At 57.5% G+C, this 21,553-nt stretch overlaps 1 protein-coding gene across 3 annotated transcripts in view; it reads left to right on the plus strand.

Moving 5' to 3' along the window:
* The window catches only part of ATP2A3 (ATPase sarcoplasmic/endoplasmic reticulum Ca2+ transporting 3), a 38,380-nt gene extending 21,968 nt beyond the window's left edge, over positions 1–16,412 (plus strand). The window contains exons 11-22 of one of the 3 annotated variants that reach the window (XM_050765809.1): positions 302–433; positions 1,084–1,209; positions 2,155–2,373; positions 2,503–2,838; positions 4,750–4,970; positions 5,882–6,084; positions 7,060–7,145; positions 10,127–10,260; positions 11,028–11,145; positions 11,975–12,092; positions 12,438–12,537; positions 14,860–16,412. In XM_050765809.1, the coding sequence (XP_050621766.1) occupies positions 302–433; positions 1,084–1,209; positions 2,155–2,373; positions 2,503–2,838; positions 4,750–4,970; positions 5,882–6,084; positions 7,060–7,145; positions 10,127–10,260; positions 11,028–11,145; positions 11,975–12,092; positions 12,438–12,537; positions 14,860–14,920 (1,854 nt within the window). In that variant the 3' untranslated portion in view covers positions 14,921–16,412. The remainder of the gene's footprint in view (positions 1–301; positions 434–1,083; positions 1,210–2,154; positions 2,374–2,502; positions 2,839–4,749; positions 4,971–5,881; positions 6,085–7,059; positions 7,146–10,126; positions 10,261–11,027; positions 11,146–11,974; positions 12,093–12,437; positions 12,538–14,859) is intronic. The other 2 variants (XM_050765810.1, XM_050765811.1) reach the window with 2 other exon arrangements.
* Positions 16,413–21,553: the final 5,141 nt, after the last annotated feature.

Raw genomic sequence — 21,553 nt, forward strand, 5'->3', positions numbered from 1 at the left:
AGGGCGGGAGCAGGCCCAGACAGCAGAAACCGGTGAAGGAGGCTGACAGGAAGTGGACGGAGATGCAGGCGGAGGGCAGGGAAGGTGTGTGGCGATCAATGCCAGGGTGGGGGGCTGAATGTCAGTGTCAGACACCACCCCAACCGCAGGGCAGCCAGGCTCGGAAGGGCTCACAGACCTGTGTAAAGGAGATTACACAGAACTTCAGCAAAGGCAGCTTCGGGGCAAGGAGTGAGTGAGGCTGGGGGCACAGGCTGGAGGCTGCCTGCTCCTCACTCCCTATGCTCTGGGTCCTCGCCAGGCCAAGGGTGTGTACGAGAAGGTGGGAGAAGCCACGGAGACAGCTCTGACATGCCTGGTGGAGAAGATGAACGTGTTTGACACCGACCTGCAGGCCCTGTCCCGGGTGGAGCGAGCTGGCGCCTGTAACGCGGTGAGCAGGGCTGGGGGCTCAGGCCTCCAGCTGCATGGCTGGGGTTTCTGGGACATCTGGAGAAGGCAGAGAGCACAGTGAAGTCTTTTTTCTTTCTTTTTTTCTTGAGACAGAGTCTTGTTCTGTCGCCCAGGCTGGAGTACAGTGGTGCAGTCCTGGCTCACTGCAACCTCCGCCTCCCGGGTTCAAGTGATTCTTGTGCCTCAATCTCCCGGCGTGTGCCACTGCACCCGGCTAATTTTTGCATTTTTTAGTAGACAGGATTTCACCATGTTGTCCGGGCTAGTCTCAAACTCCCGACCTCAGGTGATCCGCCCACCTCGGCCTTGCAGTGTGCTGGGATTGGGATTACAGGCGTGAGCCACCGCTCCCGGCTGACAGTGAAGACAGACTTGGAGAAAAGCGGGGAGAAGGCTGAGTGCGGACAAGGGTTTGGAGTTAGTCTGCACACAGCATGGTCAGGAAATGGCAGCGTATTGCCATTTCTGGGGCTGGAGAGGGAAAGGGAGGCCTTGAATGGCAGGGTCAGAGGAGCACAGATGTTATCCCACACAAAGCAAGAGTCTCTTTTGGGGACAAGCAGCTGGTGGGAAGGCAGGCGAGAGTCGCTGGCTCTGTCCTTCACGCCCTGACCTGCCTGGACCCCGCAGGTCATCAAGCAGCTGATGCGGAAAGAGTTCACCCTGGAGTTCTCCCGAGACCGGAAGTCCATGTCTGTCTACTGCACGCCCACCCGCCCTCACCCTGCCAGCCAGGGCAGCAAGATGTTTGTGAAGGTGGGGGCCTGTCTGGCCTGGGCCCCTGCGCACCCTGGGGCACCTGGTCATCCACGCTCCTCTGTGAGCCCCAGTCTCCCCGTGTGAATGACAGGGTTGGGTTAGAAATTCTCAGGAGCCCCTTTTGCCCCTAACCGGTGGTGTGGGGGTGGTTGGTGCCACCCTTGGTGCTCCGTGTTTCGGAAACTGAGTCCCAGGGAGGGAAAGGAATCAACTCCCGTGCAGACCACTGTCTACAGCGTCTCCATTGCTGCTCCCAAACCTGGAGGGGGAAATACAGCTCTAGCTACACCCTGCAAGGAAGGTTTAAACCCCTTTTGAAATGAAAAGGCTTCTGTACTGAGAGCTTCGGCCACTTGGAAAAGTTAGTGTCCGGGTGACCTTTTAGGAGCAGGAGAAGCCATTGAAGGAGCTTTAGAGACTGTTTCTAGGCCCGGGGTGAGGTCGGAGGTGAGACCTGAGGCCACTGAGAGGCCTGTCACCCCTGGGCCCCCTTCCCAGGGCTATGCCTGCCACACCCTGTGCGTGGCTCTATTTCTGGTCCCCAGGCAGGGTTCAGCCTGCCTCCCTGCTGCTAAGGCCCCTAACAAATTGGAACCCGAGTAGCACCAGGGAGGCAGGGCCTGCAGGAGATGCCGTTCCCACCCCTGCCTGCAAAACATAGCAGTGCCCGGGTCGGCTGTGGGCTGGTGGGGGAAGGGCATCGCTAGGTGTGTGGCTGCCCCCACCCCAGCACTCCCCCCATTCCCTTTAGATTGTCTCACAGGGGGACCCACTTGGTTCTCACTCTGAACTTTCAAAGAATGGATTCTGGTCCCTGCCTTGTGTGTGTACCCTTGGGTGGCCTTTCCCCTTATCCTAGTCTCCGTTTCCTGAGTTTGGGCAGGAGGGAGGGGAGGGGTCCTGACTGACCAGTTGCCTCCTCTCCCTCTCCCTGCCTCGCAGGGGGCCCCTGAGAGTGTGATCGAGCGCTGTAGCTCAGTCCGCGTGGGGAGCCACACAGCACCCCTGACCCCCGCCTCCAGGGAGCAGATCCTGGCAAAGATCCGGGATTGGGGCTCAGGCTCAGACACGCTGCGCTGCCTGGCACTGGCGACCCGGGACGTGCCCCCGAGGAAGGAGGACATGGAGCTGGACGACTGCAGCAAGTTTGTGCAGTATGAGGTGGGTGCGGGAGCCGATTCTCCCCGCAGTACGGGGCGGGTGCGGGAGCCGAGTCTCCCTGCTGCAGTTGGGCTGGTGGTAGGTCAGGGATGGTCTCAGGCACCGCTTGAATCTGCCCCCTCCCTACAGACGGACCTGACCTTCGTGGGCTGCGTGGGCATGCTGGACCCGCCGCGGCCTGAGGTGGCTGCCTGCATCACACGCTGCCACCAGGCGGGCATCCGCGTGGTCATGATCACGGGCGATAACAAAGGCACTGCCGTGGCCATCTGCCGCAGGCTTGGCATCTTTGGGGACACGGAAGACGTGGCGGGCAAGGCCTACACAGGCCGCGAGTTTGATGACCTCGGCCCCGAGCAGCAGCGCCATGCCTGCCGCACCGCCCGCTGCTTTGCCCGCGTGGAGCCCGCACACAAGTCCCGCATCGTGGAGAACCTGCAGTCCTTTAACGAGATCACCGCCATGGTGAGGCCACAGCCTGGAGCCCCAGGAGCGGGTGATGAGCGGGGCCACAGGGCGTGGAAAGAAGCAAGCCGGGCAACTCTCCCCTCTGCCTCCTTCTTACCTTCTCTAACATCTTATTACCAAAAAATTCAAATACAAAGAGAAATTTAAATAATGTTATTCTGGGCCAGGCGCGGTGGCTCACGCCTGTAATCTCAGCACTTTGGAGGCTGAGGTGGGCAGATCACTTGAGGTCAGGAGTTCGAGACCAGCCTCACCGACATGAGGAAGCCCCGTCTCTATAAAAGTACAAAAATTCGTCAGGCCTGGTGGCACATGCCTGTAATCACAGCTACTCGGGAGGCTGAGGCAGGAGAATTGCTTGAACCCGGGAGGCAGAGGTTGCAGTGAGCCGAGATCGCGCCACTGCACTCCAGCCTGGGTGACAGAGTGAGACTCCATCTGAAAATAATAATAATAATTTTATTCTGAACACCTACATATCTGTCATCTAGATTCTACAACTAACATTTTATTGTATTTGCTTTATCACATATCTGTCCATCCAGCCATTCTTTGCCCGTCCCTAGCCTATCCTTTCTTAAGTGTATTTCAAAGTCAGTTGCAGATATCGGTATACTTCCTCCTCACCTACTTTAGAATACATATTAACCAGAGAGCAATGTTGTTTATGGTTCTGTTTTTCCTTTTTGAGGTAAAATTTGCCTTCGATGAAACACACAGATCTTCACTGTATCGTCTGATGAGTTTAGGAACATGCTCACACCTGTGTAACTCACAGCCTTATTCAAGATAGGAAAATGCCAGGCATGGTGGCTCATGCTTGTAATTCCAGCACTTTGGGAGGCCAAGGCAGGAGGATTGCTTGAGCCCAGGAGTTTGAGACCCCATCTCCAAAAAAAAAAAGATATGACACATTACTATCAACTCATGAAGTTCCCGCACACTCCTTCCCCATCTCTGTCCTTTGTCACACAACGGCGATCACTGTTTTGATTTTTTCCACCGTTTATTAGTTTTATCTGCCCTAGATTTTCAAATGAATGGAATCATACTGTATGGACTGTTTTGGTTTTGGGCTTTTTTGAGATCTGTCTGCATTGTTGTATCAGATTATAGCTTTTTTTTTTTTTTTGAGACAGAGTCTCGCTCTGTCACCCAAGCTGGAGTGCAATGGCGCTATCTCAGCTCACTGCAACCTCCGCCTCCTGGGTTCAAGCGATTCTCCTGCCTCAGCCTCCTGAGTAGCTGGGACTATAGGCATCAGCCACCATGCCCAGTTTATTTTTTTATTTTTGCTAGAGACAGGGTTTCATCATGTTGGCCAGGGTGGTCTCGACCTCTTGACCTTGTGATCCGCCTGCCTCAGCCTCCCAAAGTGCTAGGATTACAGGCGTGAGCCACCGTACCCAGCCTGGCTTTCAATTTGACCTTGACCGCAACTCCAGACTTCATGTCATTTGCCATCACTCCTCATGTGGACCTTGACTTGGCCCCTGCTTTTGCCTCGATCTTCGACTTGACTGCAGCACCTGCCTGGCTCTTTACCTGGGCCATCCCCTTGACTTCATTCCTGACTTGACCTCAGCTTTCTCCCTCACCTCAGTTTCCACCCCACATCCAACCTCGACTGCATCCCTACCCTCATTGCTGACTCACCGTCATCCCCATCGTCTTCCCTGACCTCACGCTTGATATTCTCCCCAACTTTGTCCTGGTCTGCACCCCTTGCCTTCTCAGCCTCATCCTCTGCCCAGTTTCTAAGTTCATTCTTGAACCCACCATTTGTTCTGTCCAGCTGTCTGCTTCCTTTGGGACATCCCCTAAGACTGGGTGTGGGCTGAGCTGAGAAGAGATGGGGAGGTGGAAGGGAAGTTTCTCAGGCACAGCCCTACCTGACCTGGTCCACAGACTGGTGACGGAGTAAACGACGCACCGGCCCTGAAGAAAGCAGAGATCGGGATCGCCATGGGCTCAGGCACGGCCGTGGCCAAGTCGGCGGCAGAGATGGTGCTGTCCGATGACAACTTTGCTTCCATCGTGGCTGCGGTGGAGGAGGGCCGGGCCATCTACAACAACATGAAGCAATTCATCCGCTACCTCATCTCCTCCAATGTTGGCGAGGTCGTCTGGTGAGGCCGGGCACTCCCTCCTCGCGACCCTCTCAATCTGCTCTGTGCCCCTGAGACGGGGAAAATGCCTGTTCCTCGGCCGAGCTGCAGGGATGGAGGGGCCTGTGCCCTACCCTGGCTGGGGCCTTCCAGGGTCCCACCTTGGAGTGGACAGTGAACACCTTGTCATTCTCCAGAGGCCCTGGTGACCTCTGGATCATGGTCACCCCAGCACCCAAGGAGGTGCCTGAAGAGTCGCCTCTCAGCCCTCCAGCCACCAACTTCCCACTTGCAGATTAGCAAGATGAGAGAAAATCCACACCTTTAGGCAGTCATGTGTGTGTCCATGTGCGGATGTGTGTGTGTGTGCACGTGGCCTGAGTGCCTGAGAGGTGCGTGTAACGTGTGTATGTATGCATGTGTGCCCTTGTGCGTTTTGAGCGTGAGTACAGGCAGAAGTGTGTGTGCCGGCGTGTGACTGTGCACACGCTTGTATTCACATGTGTGGATGCCTGTGGGGGGTGGTGAGCATGTGTGTTGCTGGACATGGATGGATTTTGGATCTCCGCACCTCACGGCAGACGTGTAGGTGTTTGCTTGTGTTTGCGGGATGGTGTGGCACGTGCTAGGTTTTTGCACGTCTGATGCTTGGGCATGCCGTCTTCGCGTGTGTGTGTGTGTGTACCTGGCCTCTGCTAGGCGTAAAGAGCAGGTATGTCCAGGATCCAGACCTGGGACTGGGGAAGGCAGGGCTGGCCAGGCCCGAGGCAGAGCTGTGTATACACACCCTTCACATCAGAGCTAGCGGAGGAAGGAGGGGCTGCCCTGGAGACAGTGGGTGAGCTCCCAGCCTTGGGTCTGAGCAAGAGCTGGAGCCTCCGTCTGGTGGGGGCTGGGCCTACTGGGGGCTAGAGCCCATGACTCTGTTCCAGCATCTTCCTCACGGCAATTCTGGGCCTGCCCGAAGCCCTGATTCCTGTGCAGCTTCTCTGGGTGAACCTGGTGACAGACGGCCTACCTGCCACGGCTCTGGGCTTCAACCCGCCAGACCTGGACATCATGGAGAAGCTGCCCCGGAACCCCCGAGAAGCCCTCATCAGTGGCTGGCTCTTCTTCCGATACCTGGCTATCGGAGGTGAGTGGGGCCTGAGCCCTCCGTGGCGTTCCTAAGCTTCCTAAGAGCCTTGTATCAGGCTTGCAAGATGCAGGCAGTGTGACTCAGCCTGGCTTGTACCAGGAGAAACTGTACGGGCTCATGTTATGGAAAAGACCAGGCACGGCTGGATCTGGGTCTCAGTATCACCAGCATATTTTGGCACTGCCTCAGCTTCATTCTCAGGCCCGTGTCCCTCATGGTAGCAGAATGGCTGCTGCAGCCCCAGCCATCATGCTCACTCCATTACAACCCCAAATTCAGCAGAAGAGAGAGCCTTTTATCATACTGCTCTCCTGGTAGTATAATAAAAGTCTCAGGCCTGGGCTGGGCATGATGGCCCACACTTGTAACCCCAGCACTTTGGGAGGCCAAGGTGGGCAGATCACCTGAGGTCAGTTTGACCAGCCCAGCCAACACGTGGCTCACACCTGTAACCCCAGCCCTTTGGGAGGCCAAGGCTGGCAGATCACCTGAGCTCGGGAGTTCGAGACCAGCCTGGCCAACATGGTTAAACCCCATCTCTACTAAAAATACAAAAATTAGCCAGGTGTGATGGCAGGTGCCAGTAATCCCAGCTACTCAGGAGGCTGAGGCAGGAGAATCGCTTGAACCCAGGAGGCAGAGGTTGCAGTGAGCCGAGATGGCGCCACTGTACTCCAGCCTGGGCGACAGAGCGAGACTCCGTCTCAAAAACAAAAAGTCTCAGCAGGCCTGTTCTCATCGGCCCACACAGGGTCACCTGCTAATCTCCAATCACTGTGGCCCAGGTTATGGCAGATGCTGATTGACCAGCCAGGGCTCACCACTGGCATCGAGGGGAGGTGCCTGCAAACCACATGGCTTAGAGAGGAAAAGGGTGGCTCCCTGCCGGAATTCAGGGAATTATTAGGCAGGGGAACAGATGCCAGAAAGCCACCGCCATTCTCTACAGCCAGTCTCCTCCCCTCCCCGCAGTGTACGTAGGCCTGGCCACAGTGGCTGCTGCCACCTGGTGGTTCCTGTATGATGCCGAGGGACCTCACGTCAACTTCTACCAGCTGGTGAGCAAGGGATGGCCAGGGATTTGTTGAACTTACAGCTCGAGCTGTTGGAGTTCCAGGGGAGATGGGTCCAGAGCCGCATGGGGGGCCTGCAGTGTCCTTCCCCACTCACTATACACGAATAAACATCCCCACCTAGGGAACCAGGCTCAGAGCCCGCTGGAAACCCAGAGACACCAGCACGGCCCCCCAAGCCAAAAGGCCCCTCCGCATCCCAGTCAGTTAGCGGGGACCAAGGGCCCCACTGCCAGATGTATCTTACCTTCATCAGAGGACCCCTAAAACATAGAGGCCTCAGAGGAATGAGCCCCTAAATGGTAGGACTTTAGGCAGAGGGTCAAACTGAGGAGATCAAGAATGGAGGGGAGGGCCGGGCGCAGTGCCTCACGCCTGTAATCCCAGCACTCTGGGAGGCCAGGGTGGGTGGACCACCTGAGGTCAGGAGTTCGAGACCAGCCTGGCCAACGTGATGAAACCCCGTCTCTATTAAAAATACAAACATTAGCTGGGCGTGGTGGTGCACGCCTGTAATCCCAGCTACTCGGGAGGCTGAGGCAGGAGAATCACATGAACCCGGGAGGCGGAGGTTGCAGTGAGCCAAGATCTTACCACTGCACTCCAGCTTGGGTGAGAGAGTGAGACTCCATCTCAAAAAAAAAAAAAAAAAAAAATCGAGGGGAGGCCAGGCACGGTGGCCGACACCTGTAATCCTAGTGCTTTGGGAGGCCAAGGTAGGCAGATCACTTGAGCCCAGGAGTTTGAGACCAGCCTGGGCAACATAGTGAGACCCCATCTCTACCAAAAAAAAAAAAAGTAAAAATTAGCCAGGCACAGTGATGTGTGCCTGTAGCTTCTTGGGAGGCTGAGGTGGGAGGATCAGTTGAGCCCAGGAGGTCACAGCTGAAGTGAGCCGTGATTGCACCATTGCACTTCAGCCTTGGTAACAGAGGAAGACCCTGTCTCTAAAAAAAAAAGAACACATCCTGGGGTGGTGGCTCACGCCTGTAATCCCAGCACTTTGGGAGGCCGAGGTGGGCCGATCACTTGAGGTCAGGAGTTCAAGACCAGCCTGACCAACATGGTGAAACCCCGTCTCTACTAAAAATACAAAAATTACCCAGGCGTGGTGGCAGATGCCTGTTTTCCCAGCTACTCGGGAGGCTGAGGCACGAGAATCGCTTGAACCTGGGAGGCGGAGGTTGCAGTGAGTCGAGATTGCACCACTGCACTCCAGCCTGGCGATAGAGCAAGACGCAGTCTCAAAAAAAAAAAAAAGAAAAGAGAAGAAAACTAAAGGAGGTCTTGCAGGATATAGTGAATACAAAATAGACAGGCAGGCAAAGAGAAGGAGTGGGCAGAGCAATGGCCTCACCAGTAGAAATGGGCTCCTCCAGGGCTCTCCACGTGCCTGTGAGGCAGAAGCTCCAGCCCGGCACACCTTCTTTTTTTTTTTTTTTTTTTTTGAGTTGGAGTCTCACTGTGTCGCCCAGGCTGGAGTGCAGTGGCACGATCTTGGCTCACTGCAACCTCCATCTCCTGGGTTCAAGTGATTCCCCTGCCTCAGCCTCCTGAGTAGCTGGGATTACAGGCACCCGCCACCACGCCTGGCTAATTTTTTATATTTTTAGTAGAGACGGGGTTTCACCGTGTTCACCAGGATGGTCTCGATCTCCTGACCTCATGATTCGCTCGTCTCGGCCTCCCAAAGTGCTGGGATTACAGGCGTGAGCCACCGTGCCCGGCCCCCAGCACACCTTCTAATGAATAATTCCGGAGGCCACAGTGAGACCAGTGACCTGGGGGATACTGTGTGTGTGTGGCAGGTGCTTACTGGTGAAACCCAGAATCACTGGGCAGGGCATTTATGGCAAGAGCAACAGACCCATTGATACATTTTTATTTATTTATTTTTTTGAGACAGAGTCTCGCTCTGTCGCCCAGGCTGGAGTGCAGTGGCACGAGCTCGGCTCACTGCAACGTCCACCTCCCGGGTTCAAGCGATGCTCCTGCCTCAGCCTCCCGAGCAGCTGGGATTACAGGCGCCCGCCATCATGCCTGGCTAATTTGTGTGTACATGTATGGATAGGCCATTGAGATGTGGCAGGGTGAGGCCTGAAAACAGTGGCACAATTGGCAGGAGGATTTGGTCCTCCTTGGTCACTGGGTGGGCAGACTCAGGTTCAAAGTTCAGGAGGTTTTCCCTTCTTTATGGTCAGCACCAAATAAAAATGTGTGGCCGCTCACACCTGTAATCCCAGCACTCCGGGAGGCCAAGGTGGGTGGATCATTTGAGCCCAGGAATTTGAGAACAGCCTGGGCAACATGGCGAAACCCCATCTCTATTAAAAAATACAAAACTTAGCCAACAGCGACGGCTCAGGCCTGGAGTCTCAGTTACCTGGGAGGCTGTGGTGGGACAACCACCTGAGCCCAGGAAGTCAAGGCTACAGTGAGCTGAGATCGCGCCACTGCACTCCAGCCTGGGCAATGGGAGTGAGACCTTGTCTCAAAAACAAACAAGGCCAGGCACAGTGGCTCATGCCTGTAATCCCAGCACTTCGGGAGGCCGAGGCAGGTGGATCACTTGAGGTCAGGAGATCGAGACCAGCCTGACCAATATGATGAAACCCCATCTCTACTACATATACAAAAATTAGCCATGCAGTTCCCTATTCAGTGGTCTCCAGGGTCCCGCTAGCCTCCCCAGGCTAATGCCAGCTGTTCTCCTTCTGAGCCACTGCACTCCTGCTCCAGAACATTCTGCCTTTCCCACTCTGTACCCTTGCTTCTCCCTGGCACGGTGCATCTTGCCACCGCTGCCCCAACCCTGCTCCCCTCCGGGGATCCCCAGCCCACCCCATGATGGCATTTTGTGTGCTGGTTGTGCCCAGGCATGGGCCAAGGGCAGGGTAAGGCTTCCCTCCCACCCACCAGCCCCTCGCCTGACCTGCTGCTTTCTCTACCTGCCACGGTGCCCCCAGAGGAACTTCCTGAAGTGCTCTGAAGACAACCCACTCTTTGCCGGCGTCGACTGTGAGGTGTTCGAGTCGCGCTTCCCCACCACCATGGCCTTGTCCGTGCTCGTGACCATTGAAATGTGCAATGCCCTCAACAGGTGGGCTGGGCGCAGGGCCTGGAGCTGGGGCCTTGGACGGGTGCCAGTTGTGAGGGTTGGGGGTTCCAGTATCAGTGTCTGAGGGTCAGGGGTTCAGGATTGGGGTGTACCAGTCAAGAGGGTCCAGGATTGGGATCTGATGTTTGGGGAGTTCAGGATTGGGATCAGAGTTTCAAGGGGGTCCAGGATTGGGGTCCAGAGGTCAAGAGTGTCCCAAACTGAGGTCTAGGGGTCAGAGAGGTCCAGGATTGGTGTCTGGGGTCAAGGGGTTCAGGTTGGAGTCTGATGTTTGGGGAGTTCAGGATTGGGATCAGAGTGTCAAGGGTCCAGCATTGGGTTCCAGGAGTCAGGTAAGTCCAGGACTGAGGTCTGGGAGTTAGAGGGGTCCAGAACTGAGGTCTGGGGCCAAGTAGGGTCCAGGATTAGGGTCTGGGGGTCAGGGGGGTCCAAGATTGGGATCCAAAGATTTGGGGACCAGGATTGGGGTCTAAGGGTCAGAGAGGCCCAGAGGGGATTCTGAGGGTCTGTGGGGACCGGATTGGGGTCTCGGGGACAAAGAGGGCTGAAACTGGGGTCTGAAGAAATAAGCCAAGATTAGGTCTGAGGGACAGAGAAAGGGGTCCCAGCCTGGGACAGGCCCTGGCGGGCTGAGCGGGCAACGGCGATGCACTGCTGGAGAAGTGGTGAGGCTCCTCCCACAGGGGTGGGTGCCCATGGCAGGGCCTCCCTGCACCCCAGCCTAAGGGGAGCGCCCTGTGCCTTGGCAGCGTCTCGGAGAACCAGTCGCTGCTTCGGATGCCACCCTGGATGAACCCCTGGCTGTTGGCGGCTGTGGCCATGTCCATGGCCCTGCACTTCCTCATCCTGCTCGTGCCGCCCCTGCCTGTGAGTCACCCCGTCTGTCCCACTGCCCTGGTCCCCGGACATCACAGGCCCTGGGCTGGTCGCTGGGCCCCTCTGGCCCCCCTGCAATGGAAACCACCTGGAGGAGAGGGAGGTGAGGGGTCTGGCCAGCCACCACCTCCAGATGTGGCCCTACCTTCAGGAGCTCCCAGACTTGGGAATGGAAGAGAGGGACACCCCTTGCTGAAGGGACTGTGCCCAGGCTGGGGTGGAAGGAAGGACGAGCTTTCCCAGGGCAGAATTCTCCCGCCTCCCAACAGTATGGATGGGAGTTGGCCCAGTGGGCAAGGGCAGGGGAGGGCCCTTGAAGCAGAGGAAGCTGAGTGGACAAAGATCGGGGGGTACATCCAGGAGGTTCTTAGGAGTGCTCACGAAGAGTCTATCAGAGCCCAGAGGGATAAGAGTCCGTCAGAGCCCAGGGCGATAAGAGTCCGTCAGAGCCCAGGGCGATAAGAGTCCATCAGAGCCCAGGTGGATAAGAGTCCGTCAGAGCCCAGGGCGATAAGAGTCCGTCAGAGCCCAGGGGGATAAGAGTCCGTCAGAGCCCAGGGGGATAAGAGTCCGTCAGAGCCCAGGGGGATAAGAGTCCGTCAGAGCCCAGGGGGATAAGAGTCCGTCAGAGCCCAGGGCGATAAGAGTCCGTCAGAGCCCAGGGGGATAAGAGTCCGTCAGAGCCCAGGGCGATAAGAGTCCGTCAGAGCCCAGGGGGATAAGAGTCCGTCAGAGCCCAGGGGGATAAGGCTGGCGGACGGCTGGGGCATGGGACAGCCAGTCCTTCCTTTCACCAAACCTCCCTTCCCCTCCCCGCCAGCTCATTTTCCAGGTGACTCCACTGAGCGGGCGCCAGTGGGTGGTGGTACTCCAGATATCTCTGCCTGTCATCCTGCTGGATGAGGCCTTCAAGTACCTGTCCCGGAACCACGTGGACGGTGAGTGGGAGGCCCCCTCCCACCCACTCTGCTGCCCACCCGCCTCCAGCCTGCCTCCCCACCCCCCTCTGCTCCTGGGCTGCAGCGGACGCGGTGGGTGCGGTGCGCAGAGCCTCTGTGTCTACATGCGGGGGAGGCGTTCTTGGATCTCCAAGCGGAGGGCATGAAGGGACTCTGGTGACTGGGACCCAAGGTGTCTGCAGGGTCCTGGGCCAGCAATGGAAGCACCTCTCGGGCCGCACTGCCTCAGTGTCTTCACCTGCCACTCCCTGCATGGCCAGGGCACTGCGTGCTCTTCTGGGCCTCGACCTCTGACCCCTCTGCACCTGGCCTGTCTTTATCCAGGCATTCTCAGGACAGTCTCACAGGCCTGGAGTAGGCAGCCGATGACCGCCTCTTGGACCTCAGACCACACCGGGTTGGCCTCTTTGGTGTCACCTTGTGGGTGGGTCAAGGGGAGGGTTGTTTCTGAGCTCACAGCTCTGGGTCTGCCTTAACCCCGGAGTGGAGAGGACAGGATGGCAGGTGTCAGGCTGGAGAGAAGTGGGCTGGGACATGGGGTCCATCCACCTGCCTCTGCCAGGTGGATTCTGAGAGTGGGTGATTCTGAACCTCCCAGGGCCAGGGGCACAGCATCATCTCGCTGTCAGAGCCGCTCAGAGAGGGAGGAAGCCGGGGTGAGCTCCCGTTCCTGGGATTTACGCAGAGGCAGTGGCTGTGTGGCTGAACTGCGGTGCGGGGGCCTAGGTTGGGCTGGGCAGTGACTGAGGCCTGCATTGGGGCAGCTGGGTCGTTGGGGGCCACCTCTGGCAGGAATGTGCCCCAGGGGAGGGGGTGGAGGGATTATAAATAGATCACACGTCTGTCATTCCCTAGGGACTGAGCAAGGGAGCTATGTCTGTCATTCCCTAGGGGCTGAGCAAGGGAGCTGGCCTGTCCAGGGAGTGGCCAGACACACGTAGGGACTGCGTTGAGGGTGCAGGTGGGCACTCAGCAAGGCAAGCCTGTGGGGGAGTGAAGGGGAGTTTCTCGAGGTTTTGAGGTTAACGCAGTGGTTGGAAAGAACAGGATTGAACCTGGTGGAACAGGGCTGGGTGAGCACAGATGCTGACGTTCAGAGTGGAGGGCAGAGGGGGTGAGGCCCGGGGGAGGAGCGAAGGGCCTTGAGTGCCAAGGTAGAGACCCTGGACACTGTCCTCAGGGCAGTGGGGAAGCACGGGAGGAGTGTAAGGACAACGAGGGACTGTGTCAACCATGGAGGACAGGCAAGAGGGGGTGAGACTAACGGGCCGGACGCAGTGGCTCACGCCTGTCATCCCAGCACTTTGGGAGGCTGAGGTGGGAGGATCACCTGAGTCAGGAGTTCAAGACCAGCCTGGTCAACATGGTGAAACCCAGTCTCTACTAAAAATACAAAAATTAGCTGGATGTGGTGGCAGGTGCCTGTAATCCCAGCTACTCATGAGGCTGAGGTCGTAGAATCGCTTGAACTCGGGAGGCAGAGGTTGCAGTGAGCTGAGATTGAGCCACTGCACTCCAGCCGGGGGGGACAGAGTGAGACTCCGTCCCCCACCCTCCCCAAAAATGAGGGGTTGAGACTAACACCAGGAGGTGGGCAAGCGGCATTGAACAGACCTGGGGAGCGGGCAGAGCTCTGGCCCTGGGGAACTGGCGCCGGGGAGCTGGCCCCTGCAGCACCTCTACCTCCACCTCCTTGAGATGTTGGCGGTGGCCCCTGTGAAGTTTGGCTTGGAAAGGTGGTGCCTGGCTGCTGGAGGACAGACACAGGCTGGGTACCTGCAGCTCCATCTGAGGGGTGGGGTGGAGGCACCCCAAGGAATGTGCTCGCTGGAAGCCCAGACAGCCCTGCCCAGCGCCGCTGCAGTCCCTGGGGCCTCCTAAAGCCAGACGGGGCGGGGGTGAGAGCAGGACCCTTTGCGCTCCCAAGCCAGCCGGGTGGCCTTTTAGGGAAGTTTTTCTGAAGCCCGATGCTTGTGGCTTCCCCATGATTTATGTCATTTACGAGGGATGTGTCCTAGGGAGAAGTTTGGCTCCTGGGTCAGCCCTGGGGGCTGGGGGCGGTCCTCTTGCCCTACCTCCTGGCTCTGCCCAGGTGTGGCTGAGCAGCTGTCAGGGGAGGCCTGGGGGCTGGGCTGTGGTGGCTGGGGGGGACAGATCTGGGAGGTTACAGGCGGGCTTAGAGTTTACTCTGAGGACAGTGAGGAACCATGAAATGAGGTGTTGGGACTGGATTTGGGCTTTTGCTTGATGCTAGGGGCAGAAGGATGATGGGAAGGTAAGACTGGGGCTGGGGGCAGAGCGGCAGGCCTTGAGTCCTGGTGGGGGAAGGCAGCGGGAGAGATGAGCTCTCGCAATTTGGGCGAAATCGGGCCTGGGTGTGTGTGATGGGTAAGAGAAGCAAGGATGAGCCTGGTGTCTGAACCTTACAATGGTGGGTAGTGACTCCCCAAAATGAAAACCCGGAGAGTATGTACTGGAGGGTTTGGGGGCGTTGATGGAACAGCGGAGAGAAGGAGGTGTAGGGGACGGTGCAGGGATGTGTCCTGTAGAGCAGGATCCTGGCTGCAGCGTGGGGGTCTGCTGGGGCGGGGGTAGACTGAGGTCTGGAGTAAGGGAGGCCATGGGAGCCTGGGGCTGTCCTGGGAGAAGTGGAGGATGGAAGGGGCTGGGAAGGGGCTGGAAGGAACCTGCCTGGATGTGTGCCCTTATGCATACATCTTAACACGCTCTCGGGTTTTTCTTCCAGAAAAGAGCCAGAAGTGAGCGCAGGGAACGGAGTGGAGTCTCCGGTGTGTGCTTCAGACTGACGGTGTCCATGCGTTCGCCTCCGCCCCCACCCCTGCCACCACACTCGCCCACTTCCCGCCGGAGAGATGACAGGCCCGAGGCCAGAACCGCCATCCCCAGGCCCCGTCCTGGGGTCTCTGTCCCCAGTTCCGTCTGGCCTGGGAGCTCTGTAATTCCTGTGTCTTGGACTCTCCTGGGAAGTTCCCCGCTCTGCAGCTCTGGCCCAGGAGCTGCAGGCTGGGAGGGGGCAGCCAAGTAGCCAGAGCTGGCAGCACACCCAGAGATCCGGGGTCCCCCCACCCCCAAATCACGAGTCTGCCTGGAGCTTGCTCCCCCTTGCTTGGAAGCTGGACCTTCACTTGGTGACTGGTGCCTCTGCACGGACGGAGGACTCCTGGGGGTCCGTCTTACTGGCTCCGACCCCTCCCTTCGTGCCTGGTCTGGGACTGGGTCAGCCCTGAGGGATCAGAAGGGGCCATCTGGGCCCAGCTGTGTACAGCGAGAGCGGGCAGCCCCCTCCACTCCGCTCTGCTTCCACAAAGTCGGCTTCTGAGAGCTTCAGGCTGCTTCTGTTTATATGTGCAGGGCCCGGGGGGTGAAGGGTCAGAGAGACCGACACAAGGAGCCAGGAGGAGGGGCAGAGCGAAGATGGCTTTTCCCGGGAGACAAGCTGGGAAAGTCTAGTTGACCTGCCTCAGCCCCACTCGCCTCCTGGACTCAGGGTTCCCCGTCCTGAGAGCAGGAGACGTTCAGGGTCACTGCCGCCTCGTCTGCCATGCAGAGGTCCAACTCACCACCCACGTCCCTGGTACCTGAGACCCCTGGCATCCTCAGGGTCCTGCCCGTGGCGCCCTTCTACCAACCCAGGGTGCGGCTGCTGCACTGTCTACACAGCTGGGGGCCTCTGAGCCTGGTGGGCTCTCCTGGACTCTTGGTCACACTCCTCACCCCCTCCACACGACACCCATGAGCCGAAAGGATGTCACTAAAGATGGCTGATTCCCCAAGGGCACCTGCTCTCCCTCCCCCCCTGCTGGAGGAACGCATCATGTCAGATGAGAGGAAGATGGCCTTTGATGGACAGAATTTTTCTCTTAACTCAGCTTTTGCTACTTTGGCAACAATTAGTGAGGGATAGCGGAAACCTGTGCCAAGGGCTGTCCCTGTGTCTTGGCCCCTCCTAGAGAGTGTGCGGACTGATGATTTTATATGTAAATCAAGACTCACATCCCTTTCCTAGTCCCCCACATCCAAAGCCCCTCAGCCTACCTTGCAGACCAATGGGCTCCATGTTCTGTAGCCACCTCCCCCATACCTCCCCCCTCCTTCCTCTCGCAGGTTCTGGGGGGCCAGTGAGAGAAACAGTGGGGGAGGCGGGGAGTCTGGTGCCTGCAGAGATTCTCTGCTTCTTTCCTGGGGGGAGGTGGGGAGGTCTTAGCAGGAGCAGGGCCCTGTACCCACCTGCTGACATGCTGTTTGGTAGAGAAATAAAGGTCGTGTGTCTGGGGGAACAGGTCCTCAGTGTCTGTTTTCCTGGGGAGTGGTCCTGCCATCTCCATCTACAGGGCGTCTGCCTGGGGCCCTACCACCTGCCCACACCCAGTCCAGGAAACGCTGAGCAAAGTTCGGGGGTTCACACATCACCAGGATTGTTCTCTTGGCCTCCAAGACAAGGCTCTGGAGAGCCACACTCGAGCGGCAGGTGCGGCGCCTGCACAGCCTCCCAGCTTCGGGATGCTTGCTCCTCACAGGGATGGTGTTCACAATTTGTGCACGAGTTCAAAGGCCTTTTATGCATTTTGTTTTGTTTCATTTGTTTATGTAGCTCTTTGAGACGAAGTCTCGCTCTGTCGCCCAGGCTGGAGTGCAGTGGTGCAATCTCAGTTCACTGCAACTTCCACCTCCCGAGTAGCTGGGAAGGCACGTGCCGCCACAGCCAGATAATTTTTGTATTTTTAGTAGAGACAGGGTTTCACCATGTTGGCCAGGCGGGTCTCAAACTCCTGACCTCAGGTGATCCACCCGCCTTTGCCTCCCAAGGTGCCGGGGTGACAGGCATGAGCGACCTCGTCCGGCCCCTTTTATGCATTTTATGATCTGCATGTCACCCCCGAGGAAACAGGTTGGGAGAGTTCCATGATTGGGCCTGGGGAGGGCTGAGCCTGGAGCCTGAATCTCAGGGGCTCCTTTGCATCCCACAGGGGAGCCTCAATCCCAGCTCTTCTGTGGGTGCTGCAGCTCTCCTGCTCAATCTCCCTCTCCTCCTCAGATCCCGGGATCCCATCCCCACCGGCCCTTCCAAGACCAGCTCAAATGCACCTCACACCTACCACCTCCCCAAGGCTTCCCTCAGCTCACAGTACCCAGGGACCTCTGCCAGGCCGCCTGGGGTGAGCCGACTCACCCAGGTGGCCCTGACTTCCTGGAAGCCGGGGCTCTGGGAAGGGAGTCGCCACGGCCAAAACCCATCATGAAGGCTTGGTATCTAATCCTCCACTCAGCTGTCCTGGGAAGGAGACTCAGGCCCTGCCCACAGGGCCAGAGGCAGGATTGCCTACATAATTTGCAGGGCCCGTCGCAAAAATGAAACCCTGGAGCCCTTTGACCCAAAATGACAAGAATTACAAAGACACCAGAACATTCAACATTATGGCCAGGCGCGGTGGCTCACGCCTGTGATCCCAGCACTTTGGGAGGCCGAGGCAGGTGAAGGACTTGAGGTCAGGAGTTCAAGACCAGCCTGGCCAACATGGCAAAACTCCGCCTGTACTAGAAATACAAAAATTAGCCGGGCATGGTGGCGGGCACCTGTAGTCCCAGCTACTCGGGAGGCTGAGGCAGGAGAATCACTTGAGCCCAGGAGGTGGAGGCTGGAGTGAGCCGAGATCGTGCCACAGCCTGGGCGACAGGGCAAGACTCTGTCTTAAAAAAAAAAAAAAAAGAAAGAAAGAAAAAAAAAAGAACATTAAAATTCACCAAACCGTGTGCTTAAAATGGGTGCATTTTATTGTTTGTGAATTACACTGCAGTACAGTTTGCCTTAAAAAGGAAAAACAGAAGTAGCAGCCACAGTAGAAGTGGGTTGGCACATGGCTGGCATGTGGGTGTAGTGGTTTCAGAACCCTCAGGACCGGGGGAGAAGTGCTCAGTGTTTGAGAGGCAGGGCCAGCCCCCAGGCATTCTCTTAATCCAGGGCAGAGGCAGGAGGCCGGGAATGAGGGGAAATGGCCCCAGCACAGAGCCTTTTTGAGCACGGGGCTGGGTGCAGGTGCTTGGATTGCACGTCCATGATGCCAGCGTGATGGTGGCGCAGCCCTCCCACCCCAACCCAGGAGCTCCCAGGTTCCTTAGCAGGCGGCCTGGGGTTGGCGCCTAGCTCACAGCAGGAACCAGGGTAGGCAGAAGGCACCTCCCTCCACATGGTCCACCGGTAAGACCGCTCATACCACAGAACCTTCTCATACACTTCATCTCCTGGTGTGTTCAGCCAGCCCTGGGAGATGCGCCAGGCAAGGGCTAGGGCTCCATTTACGGATGAGGAGCCCGAGGCCCAGAATGGGCAGGTCATGCTGTCCCCAAGGCCCTCTGGTGATCTGAGCATCTAGCTTGCATCATGGTGGCCAGGCAGGGTGTGAGGCTCAGATGGGCTGGGGGTCCTGCGGACGAGGCGGTCGGCTCCAGGCTTCCCAGCCACGCTGCCTCCACCCCTACCCAGGCCGGCCTGAGTCCAACTCTGTCCAGCCCACAGCATGGAGCCCACAGGCCAGGATGGGGCGGCCAAGGTAAACAGAGGTCTCCTTACCTCACAGCTGCTCACCCAGGAGGGAATTCCGGGGCAAGCCCTGGCACGCTTCTAACTGGCAACTACCAAAATCCTCCTGGGGACCCTGCCCCTCCAGAGACCAGGACTCTGTGCTCCCCAGACTCCACGTTCCAGTCCTCACAGCGGTGGGAGAGGCCCCGGTGGGGCTGCGTTAGGAGAAATGGAGGCACAAAATCAGAGCAGGGAGGAGAAGGGAAGCTGGACATGCGCACAAAGGCCCCCGAGTGTCCACAGTGGCTTTACCCAGCATAGGCCCCAGATGTCCATGAACTGATGAAGGATAAGCAAGCTGCAGTATGTCCAGGCAACCGAGAGGAACCAACCATCGATGCACGCAACCGCCATGTGAAGCCTAAACCACTGGGCTGAGCAAAGGCGGTCAGACACAAAGGAGCTCCTCCTGCCCAATTCCACCTGCCTAACGCTCTGGACGAGGCTGCACAAATCTGCAGTGACAAAGCGGGTCAGTGACTGCCTGGGCCTGGGGGTGCTGGGGAAAGATGGATCACAAACGGAAGGCGGGGGCGTTCTAGGCTGATGGATTTGGAGGGGGCTGGTGCACTTGTCAAAACTCATCAAACCGTGTGCCTAACATGGGGGGCATTTTATTGCATGTGAACTACACCCCAAGACAGTTGGATTTGAAGGAGAAAAAAAAAAAAGGCCGGGCATTGTGGCTCACGCCTGTAATCCCAGCACTTTGGGAGGCCGAGGTGGGCAGATTGCGAGGTCAGGAGTTCGAGACCAGCCTGGCCAATGTGGTGAAACCCGGTCTCTACTAAAAATACAAACATTAGCCAGGTGTGGTGATGGATGTCTGTAATCCCAGCGACTCGGGAGGCTGAGGCAGGAGAATCACTTGAACCCAGGAGGCGGAGGTTGCAGTAAGCTGAGATCGTGCCACCACACTCCAGCCTGGGTGACAGAGTGAGACTCCATCTCAAAAGAAAAAAAAGAAAAGAAAAGGAAAAAAAAAGAGATAAGTGCCAGAGAGGAGGTAGATGTGGCCACCATGCTGGCCACATGCTAGCCCAGCCCACAGGAGTCCTCTTTATTTTTATTTAATTTATTTATTTTGAGACAGGCTCTCGCTGTGTCACCCAGCTGGAGTACAGTAGCATGATCACGGCTTGCTACAGCCTCCACCTCCCAGGCTCAGGAGATCCTCCCACCTCAGCCTCTCAAGTAGCGGGGACTATGGACATACACCACCATGCCCAGCTTATTTTTTTTCTGTTTTGTTTTGTTTTGTTTTGTTTCTTGAGACTGAGTTTTACTTTATCCCCCAGGCTGGAGTGCAGTGGCTCAATCTCAGCTCACTGCAATCTCCCTGTCCCAGGTTCAAGCAATTCTCCTGCCTCAGCCTCCCGAGTAGCTAGGATTACAGGCTCCTGCCAACACTCCTAGCTAATTTTTGTCTTTGTAGTAGAGATGGGTTTTCATCATGTTGGCCAGGCCAGTCTTGAACTCCTGACCTCAGGTGGTCTGCTCACCTCAGCCTCCCAAGCAGCTGGGGGCTATACGCATGCACCACCATGCCCGGCTAATTTTTTTTTTTCTGTATATTTTATAGAGACGGGATTTCACTATGTTGCCCAGGCTGGTCTCGAACTCCTGAGCTCAAGCAATCCTCCTGCCTCAGCCTCCCAAAGTGCCAAGATTACAGACATGAGCCACCAGCCCTGGCCTCCCAGGAGTTCTCTTAATCCAGGGCAGAGAGAGGCCAAGGATGAAGGGAAATGGCCCAGAGGGATGGCGGAGGACCAGGAGGGTGGGACGCTTTAAACACACGGGAGGGGGGCTTCAGCCAGGTCACACCCAGAGTTGGGGGATAGAAGAGGCCTGAGAAGCAGCCCAGGTCCAGGCAATGGGAGATACCAAACCTGGGGGCCCGCGCTGTACTCCCCAGGCCTCCCCATAGCTGTCGGTCCTCCCCCAACCTCCCCTTGACAGCCTCTGCCAGGCTGGCCCAGGTCTCTTCTCCAGTCAGGGTCTAGGGGGCTGTGTGGCATCAGAGGAATCTCTGGCCCAGATGGTGTCAGGGTTGGACTGGGGTATGGTCCTGGCATCCTCAGGCCCCTGAGTGACTAAGGAGACCTGTTGGAACCCGTGTCTGCTCCCTTGAGGGCTCCAGCCAGCCTCCAGCCTCCACATTGCACAGAGCCGCTAAATTTAGCCAGGACGGGGAGGCTGTCCTGGGGCCGAGTGCTTGGCAGCACGGCTGTCTCCCTACAAGGCCCGGCCCAATACCCGAGCCGGCCACCCGGTCTTTGGGCTTATAAGGCAGGACTGGCGGCTCTCAAGTGCTGGAGGCTTGGAGTGGGCCCGGGGCCAAGCCCTCAGGCTTTGGGGAGCCTCTTTCCCAGCCACCAGCAGACAAGGGAACTACTTACTGTGTGACCATGGGCCAGGGACTCAACCCCCGCAGCCTCAGTCTCCTGATCTGTGAAATGCGGGCTCCAGGACCTGCCTCATGGGGCTGTTGTGAGGAGAACCCTGCTGGACTCCAGAGTGTGGAGCTCTGGCCTCTGCCCTGCCCACCTCAGCCCCAAATGCCCAGAACAAAGGCAGGTGTCTGTCCCTGAGGTCGCTGGGGCAGGGCCCGAGGGTGAGAAATCACAGGCCTTGGATCAGAAAGATGCATTTTAGAGCCAGGGAAAGAGACGTTGACCCTGGCAGCTGGCTGTCTTGCTCCTGTGGAGTTATCAGCAGCAGGAAAATAAATGTAGGTCCCTGGGGTGCACTTTGGATATGATAAGATCCCCAAATGAGACGGTGCTCCAGGCCAGTCCGCTTTCTCAGGGCCAGGGCCAGGGCCCAGGCTGTCACG

The sequence above is a fragment of the Macaca thibetana genome, chromosome 16 (genome assembly GCF_024542745.1).
Source record: "Macaca thibetana thibetana isolate TM-01 chromosome 16, ASM2454274v1, whole genome shotgun sequence".
Lineage (NCBI taxonomy): Eukaryota > Metazoa > Chordata > Mammalia > Primates > Cercopithecidae > Macaca > Macaca thibetana.